This window comes from Pterocles gutturalis, unplaced genomic scaffold (genome assembly GCF_000699245.1).
Source record: "Pterocles gutturalis isolate BGI_N339 unplaced genomic scaffold, ASM69924v1 scaffold15408, whole genome shotgun sequence".
NCBI classification, from domain to species: domain Eukaryota; kingdom Metazoa; phylum Chordata; class Aves; order Pterocliformes; family Pteroclidae; genus Pterocles; species Pterocles gutturalis.
The window spans coordinates 47,450-57,712 of NW_010120768.1; the positions used below are offsets into that span (position 1 = coordinate 47,450).

Below are 10,263 nucleotides of genomic sequence, written 5' to 3' on the forward strand. Positions count from 1 at the left end.
TGTCAAATATTATTTTGTGCTGTGATTGCTTCTCTCCTAATTGTGTAGGAATTGCTCCTCTCCTAATTGTGTAGGGATGGGAACAATAAGGTTTGTGATGGTAGAAATCTGAGTGAAAAAGAGCCAGCCCCTCCAGTTGGGTACTCCAAATCTGTGTATAATAGAGTGAATTTGTGAAAACCAAATTCTTGTAGACCAGAGCAGAGCAAAGGGACAACCTGGCTGTCCCTTAAGCACCGCAGCAGGACTGGGAGAGCCCAGCCAACAGCCATGTTTTACTGTTATGACAGCAGAGAGAGGGGACACCAGGTAGGAAAGCTGAACTCTAAAGCTCCTCTTTCCAGATTGCAGACCCCTAGGAGGGTGTGTGCTTGCTCTGTGCTCATTGTGGGATAAGAGCATGTGCACTGAAGCTTTGGAGAAAGGCACAGCTGCAGCCTTAACTCTTCCCACCACATGTGAGCTTTTGTCAATGAGATATCAGCTTAAATGCTGAGATTAGTGACTATTTCACTATTAATAACACAAATATATGATGATTTTTTGAGTAAGTTGAGCATCTCCATCTCCCTACTGAGACACCATCAGCCCTGCTCCCAAAATTAAAGGAGAAACAGTTTTAAAATATCAGCCTTGCAGAACCTGAAAGTCTACACAGATAGGTCGCTATGGCTGAATTCGCCAGCCTTTCCCTAGGCAGAGCCATGGGACTGCAGAAGGTTGGGGATGAAGATTTCCAAAGCAACCAAGTTTTTTAGGGAAAATAAAACAAGTGGCCAATGCCACTGATGGTCCAAGGAACTTAGGGACTTTCAGGAGCACCAAGCAGATTTAAGTGCTGAATTCCTTTGCCTGCTAAGGGAAAGAAACAGGCTACAGACCCTTTTGCAAGCCTTTTTCATCACCTTTAGCCACTCAGTTTTGCTCCTGCTGAAACGAATGATCAGTATCTTTTTGACTTCATTAGGAACAAGATAATTTTTGTCAGCTCCGATTAAGCTACCAATTGGCACAACACTCCCAGTGGGTTCGGAGCTATCCCCAGATGTGGATACTCCTGCTCATCTAGACGCTAACTCCCTTAGCACCAGTGCTGCCATTTACTTTGCTTTTTATTGTTTGTTCCTCGCTGCTTTTTATTTTTGCCACGAGCTTTGCAGTTCACGTTGGAAATGATTTCTTGCTTTTTTGGGCAGAGCAGAGATACACTCTGGGGAATCGATGAGAGGGAGCTCTTGGGTTTACACAGCCATGCAGACTTCATGGGACCACGTACCAAGCATCTTCAAAAGATGTTGGAGCTATATAACAGCAAAATTGAGATTTTCACCTGGATATTGTCTAGGAGCAGAGAACTGAGATATTTTGAAGCATCTTCTTTTTTAAAATAAACCTCTTCCTTTATAGGTCCATTAAACACCTTCAGAATCTGTCCTGAGCGGTGGTCCCTGTGCTGTGATACTTTAATGATCTCTGCTTTTCTTTTTTTTGAATGAGAGGCTTGTAACTTGATTAGCATGAAACTGGAAGAGGAGCAAACGTTGCTCCCCTGATCATGCACAATGTTAGTGTGAACTGGGAGAGCACAAATCCCCTAAAAAAAACCCCTGCTCAGGATCCAGCATGGGGCTGAGATGATTTTGCCATTGAGTTCCACCAAAATTCAATAATCTTTGCATCTCCTTTCTTAAAATGCATTCCCCAAAAGAAGGAGCAGGTGAGCATGGGTCATGGGAATTGACTGCATGTAGCAAAGAGCTGGGGCAAAGGCTCCTCTCGGAAGTGTGCACACCTTCCCCGAGCATCAGTGAGACAATCTGCGGAGAAACCTTCCAGAGACACTCAGGGCAGGTCAATCAAATCCAACAGCTTCCCTTAAAAAGAGGCAAGTGGCTGCTCTACTAAGGGATAAATCAATGAGGTATTTCGCTCAACAGCTTCCAACCTTTGGTCCTCAGGAGCTTATCGATGAGTTTGTAGGATTTTGTGAGTCAGTGAAGTGCAAGTCTGTATCTGCTTTACGTTCAGTCTTTCAAATGGGATCTGTATATGCCAGAAACTTGAAAAAGCCACAGATCAGAGAACTCTGAAAACTAGTCAAGAGTTTGTATTTGAATATTGTTTGGTCTCTGAAAGACCTAATATTTGTGTACAATGAAACCTGTGTGGTGAGCTGGGTATTGGTGGAGTACACGGGGCTGTGAATCCTGGTTTACGCATGCCCATCACGGAGGAGGTCTATCTGTGTGTGTTCACTGAGTTGGAACATTGCTTTGAGCGGTGCCAGGTGAAATGATGGATTGAGTGGGGATTGTACATCATTCCTCTGAGGAATCAGCCGGTATGGTCTGACAGCGCTGCTTGCTCGAGGAACAGGTAGGAGCAATGGAGGATGGAAACCAGTGAAGGGAAAAACAAATAGGAAATCTGGGGGCTTTCCCCTTGGCAAAAATTTCAATTCTATAGAAAATATCTGATTTGTTGGGTTGAAATTAGGGAGGAAAGGAGTGATTTCTTTAGAATTTTTGTGAAAATTTGTGTTTTCCCTGGCATCTTACCAATCACTGTGTATGGAGAGCACTGGTCACAGGAGACCAGGGATGTGTGAGGGAGAGGAGCGGGGATGGCTGAAACTGGATGGATAACGAGCGAGGTTAAAAGATGCAGAAGGGTAGTTGCCCAGAGGCAAGAGCTGGACAGTGGCAGTTCCCTCAGCTTCAGGGATGTGAACATGGAGACAAAGGGGAAAAGCCAGGACGGGGATAGACAAAAATCTGAGAATTAATGTGTTTTGATCATGAGATATTTTAACAGCTGGACCTCCAAGACTAATAAAGTCAGGCTCCCATTTAGTTATTCCTTCTTTTCACTGTTTGCTCTTCTCTGTCTCTGTTTTGTTGGTTTTTGTTTTTGTTTTCACCTGTGCTTCACGTAGTTTCTCTGTGGCTATGCATCCAGCACATTTGGCCAGTCGCCCACACCCACACCAAAGGTAAACTGAATGCCTCTGTTGTATCTTCACCTCTCCTTGGCCAGGATTGTGCTTTGCTCTTGTGGGTTTATTCCTCTTCCTGCATTATCTATAGAGGATCCGTTTCAAGTGAGCAATGTGACGGAGAGCATTTTTACATCTTGTTGAATAGATACAGGTGTATGACTGTGTAGTTTATTTCTAGGATTCAACTTTGAAGAGCTTTGTGATGATGGGAATGCGGTTTGGATAAAATCAGAACCAGCCCAAGCCAAAGTTTTGAGGATTTTTTATGACATTTGAATAATTTTTAATTAACTTCAGATGGATCATCTGTGGGATTTGGCTGTTCTTTATCATGGTGCCACCGTTGGGTTCAGTGGGACATTATTCCTCCATGCAAATGCAAATTGGTCCCTGTTTTACCCTTTTTGGGGCAGGAAGATGATAGTTCTTGTGTGAAGAGTGCCTCCTTGATTGCATTTCTGGGTTTCTTGGAAATGCCATCATTCTCAGAGGGGGTTAGTTCTTGTTCGGGGGAGACCTCAAATCCAAGCCTTCAAAGACATAGGTGATACTGAACTTTGCCATGAGCATCGAAACAGGCTCTTGGCACCTTTTTTAGGTCTTTTCTGTTGCATCTCATCTCCTGACTGGTTCTGATAGCTTCCCAAACCTTTATAGCTAGATATTTGGCCACAGAGTAGCATACTGTGTGCTAAAGGTTTTGTGATGTTAGCTTTGTGACTCTGCTCACATTTCAACAAATATTTTTCAATAGCCAGAGGATTATGTTGGAGATAGACCTGACTTTCAAAATTCAGATCCTTGCATGGGGCTGAATTTCAACCCTTCTTACCTCTGCAATGTCTCAGATGTTTGGACTTGGAATTCCAATGAGGGGGATCTGACCCAAAATGACCCAAAGCCATTCATTCCAGAGCTGGAATCCTACCCCTCCGTGTCGTGATTCCAAAATGTTCGGATTGCAACATCTCATTGGGCCCTGCTCTAGAGCTGTAGCAATACCACACACCAAAAAAAAAAAAAAAAAAAAAAAAAAAAATCCTTTCCCAGTTAGGTTATGGTGGAATTAAGTCCAGGAGAGAATTGTTATGCAAAATCTGTCAGAAATGCCCAGGCCACTTTTTTTCTCTGAAGACAACAGGAGATATAGGAAAATGGAGGACGTAACACTGATGATTTTTAAAAAAAATTTCTCTGTTGTCTTAGTTGTTCTTATAGTCTTGTGATTTGTAGGTTTTCTAATGAATAATAATTGACCATATTTGTTAGGCGATGAGGCAAGGATGGAATAAGCAAGCTAAAAAAGATTTTCCAAATATATCAACATCAGTATGTTTTATAAAATTAGGGTTTAGTTCAAAAATAATGATACTTGACACTGTTACGTAGCCCATGTCGACTTTGCATCTGAAGGCACTTTCCATACCACACAGCCTTTAGGAGGGAGACTGTCTCTTCACTATATGCCACTGCAGAACCTGCTGTGAGGGGGCCTCCACTTTGAGTGGTCACCTGAAGCCACCCCAATGGCATTTCATATAACAAAATAACAAACAACAAACATCATTTTTCTCAGAGACAGAAAAAATGATGCTAAACAGCATGTCATGTTGGCATGGCCCAGTTTAGTGATCTTCCCATCCTAAAGAAATGGGAGGGCCATCCTTTGTCCAGAAGCTTTCCCCAAAGCATTGCTGGTGGTACATGCTTCTCTCTCCTTCCCTAACTGACCTTAAGTAATTCATCCTTCTGTGTTTCCACTGAAGCAGGTCACCATCTCCCCAGCAGACCTAGTGCTGAGCATGACCATCCTGGTGCACCATGCAGCCTTCTCCTTAAAGTGGGACGAGAAGGTGCAGAGGGACAGCAGGAGTAACTCCTACCTTTCCTGCCTCTTCTCCTTGTACCTGCTTTTCTCCTTGCTTCTGTTTACTTGGCTTGAATGTTAAAAAAAAAATAAAAAATGGTGATTTCCTTAGCTGGAGCTCTGGGTTGGTATTAAGTCCATCCTACTGAACACAGCTTTGTGTCCACCTCAACCCACTGAACCCACAGGGTGCAGATAGATAGGCTGGACTGGTTATTGCTTTCTCAGCCCTGGACACATGATAAGTACCTTGAGGCTGGTGAGGCAGTGGCCCAGGTTGCCCAGAGAAGCTGTGGATGCCCCATCCCTGGAGGGGTTCAAGGCCAGGCTGGATGAGGCTTTGGGCAACCTGGGCTAGTGGGAGGTGTCCCTGACCATGGCAGGGGGGTGGAACTGGATGATCTTTAAGGTCCCTTCCAACCCAAACCATTCTGTGATTCTACGATTCTATGTAAATATGTCCAAGACAACAAAGGAAGGAGTCTGAATAGTTCCCTAGATATTTTACATCTTCACAGAAATGCTGGGAAATGTTCTGATGCTCCAGCTGTGCCACTGGAGATGTCATACGGGAGAAACATCCTCTTGTGTCCTGCTGATGTTCTGCCTTGACTTTAGTCTTTGTGTTACTGCAAACAGCCACACGGGTCTCTGCACCTCTAAAGCCAAACTGGCTTGAGGTGGCTGAAAGAGGTGGCATTGAAGCATGGCTGAACATCATGCTGGTTTGCACATCTTTCTGAACTTCTCTTTTGAGATGGTGCTTCTTTGTAAATCATGTAATTATCTTATTTTTCTTACATTTTTCTTATTTTTCTCTTCTGCTTTGAATAATCACTCAGCCTGCGCTCAGCATCAAAGGAAAAAAAAAAAAAAAAGTGGCTGGTGCCCACCCCTGAGAGGGGTCTGTGCACAAATGTCAAGCCCAGGAAGCATGTGAAGGGATGGGATGGTGCAGTCTTGACAGGAGGAGCCCAGACTGCTCCGACAATTTTGATAGGAAGACAAGCTGCCTTCTGGCCACTGTCTCTTTCCTCCAGCCCCAGTGCCAAGGATGGAGATGGCACCACTGCTTTATACCAGAGCTGGATGCATGCAAGAAAGAAATGCAAGGCATCAGCAACCCAGAGAGGCAGGTCTTGCTGTCTGAGAGCAAACCGCTCATGCATTCCCTTGTAGACCCTTGTACGAAGCCTTGCACCCTTCCTACCACCACGGCTGAAAAATGACCTCTCCCAGCCAAGCCCAAATTGACAAACCTGGCTAACACACCGTTGCTTCCAGCCTTGCTCCTGCATCTGTTGCTGCTTCTAACCCCCGTGGCTGTCCTTTCACATTTCACAGAGGTGACTCCTTGCAGATAATTAGCGAAGTGATAAGAAAACATTAATCAAAGCTATCCAAACCCAGGATTCTTGCTGAAACAGCCTATTCCTCCTCAAATCTGTGACAGAATGTGAGCACCAGACTCTACAGTGCTCAGCAGGTAGCAGATGCATCCATTAATTACTTGAGATTTGTTAACAGTTTGTCCTTTGGGGGAGGATTTTGCTGCAAGAGATCACTGATAGACCCCTGCCGAGCTCTCCTGGACAAGCAGGCCAGGTTTTTCTGGTGTGTGCCTGAGCTGGGTTTTCTCTTGTTGGAATTCCATGATGACTTTGTGTTTGTGTTGATTGGGTTTGTCTCAACATCATATCCAACCCGAGCTGTGCAAATTCCCTTCCCATGGCAGGGGGGTTGGGCTAGATGATAGTGGTAGTCCCTTCCAACCCAAACTATTCTGTGATTCTATGAAGTTCCTCATTTTTTGGAGGGTGGGAATGTTATCTGACAGGTTATTAGTGCTAATATGATGAAGCACACCTGAAGATTTTACAAAAGTAGAAATTATAACTCACCACCTTGCAAAACATAGCAGCAAGGCCAGTGCAAATGGGGACTTTGTAACTCTATGCATGACTTGACCACCTGCAAAGAAGAGGATTTTTGGAGGAAACGTGCATTAAAATCCCGCTGGAATCCTCCCTTTGGGAAATCCCTCTCCATTAGCTCATATCACAGTTTGCCCTGTTTTCGATTCGAAGAGAGTTGCATCCCAACTCTTCTTCCAACCCACCAGCAGCACCCCACAAAGGTTCCCTGGACACCAAACCCTACGAGACACACAGCTCCACTGTGACTGATGTGTGTTGAGCTGAGGTAACAGTGATTGACACAGAAAATGAGATGGGAGCTTCATTAAGTCTGGAGCTGGTTTAACAAGGTTCTCCCAGGGCAGGGAGAAGGGGCTATGGAGGGAAACTTCTCCATTCTGCTTTAGAAACACTTGCCCCAAACTGGAGATTGGATTATTAATTTAACCAAGGCAGCTAAACCAAGGGAAATACTCAAAATCATCCTGATTTACCCCAAATAACCATCACATTTAGTCTAGTTAATATTATTTTCCAAACACAACATCAACCTTCCCAGTAGTACAGGCTGAGGAAATAGAACTTAGCAGCGGTTTCTGGCGCTGTTGCAGAGTCACCCTGCAGTGAGTGTGTACCTGGCTTGTTTTTCACCCTACATGGGCTCTCTGGTTCTACACCCCAGGGAGCAGGAGAGGCTCAGCCTGACGTGAGGAACCACATCAGTGGGGTTGGCATGACCGTGCTGTGATACATGGGGACAGGGAAGCGCAAGTCATTCCCAAGGAGCATCCCTGGGCAAATGCATCACCCCAAGCTGCCATACAAAGTTTTTTGAGGGTTCAGAGGGGACTATTTGCTCTCACGGGCAGATCTTCCTCCTGTCTCTGCATAGGGCAGTCAGGATTGCCAGTCACACAGGGAGGTTTTATCAGGAGAAATTAAATGATGGCAGACGGAGCAGGTTGCCAGAGTCTGGCCGTTGCAAGCTCTTCGGCTCTGCCTTGCCCCTCTCCTGCTGCAACACTCAACCGCCTCTGGCCCTGCTCCAGCCCTGGCTGTTGTGGGAGGCTCCTGGGGACATGGCCAGAGGGGAAAAGCACTGTTATCCTTTCATTTCCTGAGCCTGCTCCGCTGCGGTTTTGCAGGGAGCGGAGACGAGGAAGCGCTCACCGACGCTCAGCAGCCAGTTCAAGCGGTCGCTGGAGCTGTTGATGAGGACTCTCAGCGTGTGCCAGCCCTTTTTTGTCCGCTGCATCAAGCCCAATGAGTACAAGAAGCCCATGGTAAGTAAGTCCTGATTTTCTCTCTTGGTTTATTTTTGCATGGGACTGCCCTGGAACTAATGGCAAAATTCCTTTGGGAGTTGGCAGAGCCAGGATTGACCCTGTGCTTAGAAATCCCTTTCTGCAAGTAAAGGGTTGGCAAAATCAGGCACTTTCCTTGCAATACAACAATACCCCCAGACGTTTTGCAGAGGGAGGCTCCTGCCCCCACCTTTCTTCCCAAGGATGACAAGGAATTACTCTTATATCCCTTTCTCCTATAGGAAATGCCTCTGAATTTCCATAGGGGGTAGGCGCCTCCCTACCAGAGACTTAAGCCGAGCTGTAGAGCCCTGGGTTCGGTTCTATGGCAGGGTTCAATGTTTCCTAAAAGGAATCCCCTTCCCATGGGATCTTCCACAAAATCTTTGCTTCTGAGGGATCTCATTCAGTTTCACCTCCGCTTAGATGCTTTCAACTGCTTTTTTTGCTCCAATTGTGAAAACACCGTTCTAAAAACAGAGAAAAAAAAAAAGAAGCAAAATAGCACAGAGGAAATTATTTGGCTCTGATTCCCAAAGAGTTGCTTCAAAAGCAGCAAACACTCTGAGGACAAACTTTCAGAAGCAAATGAAAGGGAAGGAGATGTCTATAGATCCCCCTGACCACAAGCTGCTCATGGAGAGGACTCCGAGTTTTGCAGTGAAAGGTAGACAATAAGGTGGGTGCTAAACACCCCGATCCCACTGTCAGCACCTTGCAGGATTGGACCCTGGTGCTGTTAGCAATCACTGTTAGCTGCTGACCGCTCTTAATAGCGGTACTTCTTGGGGAGGAAGAGCTTTATTTAATATTATTTTCAGCTATTTTTTTCCGTGAGTCATTTAGCCCATGCCTTTGCACTTCAATGGTGTTTAATCTAGCCAGGGCTGGAGCTTTACCTAAAGTCAGTGTCTGTTAGCAAAACTCAACTGAATGCAAAAAAAAAAAAAAGCATTAAATACTGAATTTCAGAGCTTTTTAGTACAAGCAGTGGTTGTTTGAAACTCACTTTAGCTGTTTAGTGAAATTAATATGATGTGAGGTGAAAGGGTTGGTGGCTCTCTCAGAGCAGTTTACTGTGAATTTATCCTGGTTTTGGTGGGCATAAAAAGGCACCATGGTTACAGAATATTGCGGGTTAATATTGAACAATATATCTAATCTGTGATTATCATCTGAGCTGAGATCGAAACAAGCCCTTCTTTAAGAATATGGGTGATGCTGAGAAATAGATGTACATCCTGAATTGTTTTTAATAAATTATTCCCAGTGCCCTGACTTTGAACTACTTCTATGCCTGGAAGTCTGGTATTCAGTCTGGCATATTATCCTCTGCATAACAAGTCTGTATTTAATCAATTCCCATAAGCTCTAAGCCAGAAGTCTCTGTCCAACACATTTATTTACAAAACTTTCACTGGGCCATAGAAAAAGCTGTAGGTTCAAAAGAATCAGACAAAGAGAAAATCATCTCCCTATTGAAGTGGTGAGTCAATGAGCTAACACTGACTGCTAAATTTATTTTTGGCCTTGGTTTAATAATACAAAGGGGAAAACAAGTCCCAGATAATGGTATACAGGGCTGTGCAGGGTGACTGCAAAAGAGAATGTTTTCTGGAACTTCATTTCTGTCCCTGGCTTTGAAGGAAAGTGTACTGATAGTGATAGGAAATGGGACAGTGAGAAGTGAAAGGTCAGTGGAAAGTCCTGACTGTTTGTTAGTTTATGTTATTTTAAAACTTTGCTTCCTTTCAAAATGTGCTTTGGGGGGAAAAAAAAAATTGTTTGCATTGGAGTACTGACTGGAGTACTGTGGGTCTGTACATCATCCCGTGCTGCTGTTTCTGAGTGTCGCTCTGCTCTTGTTAGTCCGAGGGAAATGCACAGGATGAATTAGGTAACAAACCATGCAAAGAAGGTCAAAACTGTCCCCAGCAGCCTGTGCCTCGTCAGGCTCCAATGTCAGGAAGTGCATAGTTTCCCATATGTTCAATGACCTAGCCCAACAGATCCTAGGGGGTTCCTTGCAAGCCCACAACCGCTCACATGCCCTTCTGCTTCATGGCAGGAGGGAGAGGAGCACACACCTCTTTTGAGTGTACCAAGGCAAGGGTTTGGGAGTGTGGCTGTGTCAGTTGCCCCACACATCTCATCATAGAATCATAGGATGGTTTGGGT

The 10,263-nt window shown here is 44.8% G+C and overlaps 1 protein-coding gene across 1 annotated transcript in view; it reads left to right on the top strand.

Annotated features, from left to right (window-relative positions):
- Positions 1-8,064, top strand: part of LOC104464343 (unconventional myosin-VIIa) — a gene marked incomplete at its 3' end in the record, with an annotated part of 30,212 nt that extends 22,148 nt beyond the window's left edge. The window contains exon 15 of the mRNA XM_010077016.1: positions 7,927-8,064. Within this exon, the coding sequence (XP_010075318.1) occupies positions 7,927-8,064 (138 nt within the window). The remainder of the gene's footprint in view (positions 1-7,926) is intronic.
- Between the last annotated feature and the right edge of the window lie 2,199 nt (positions 8,065-10,263).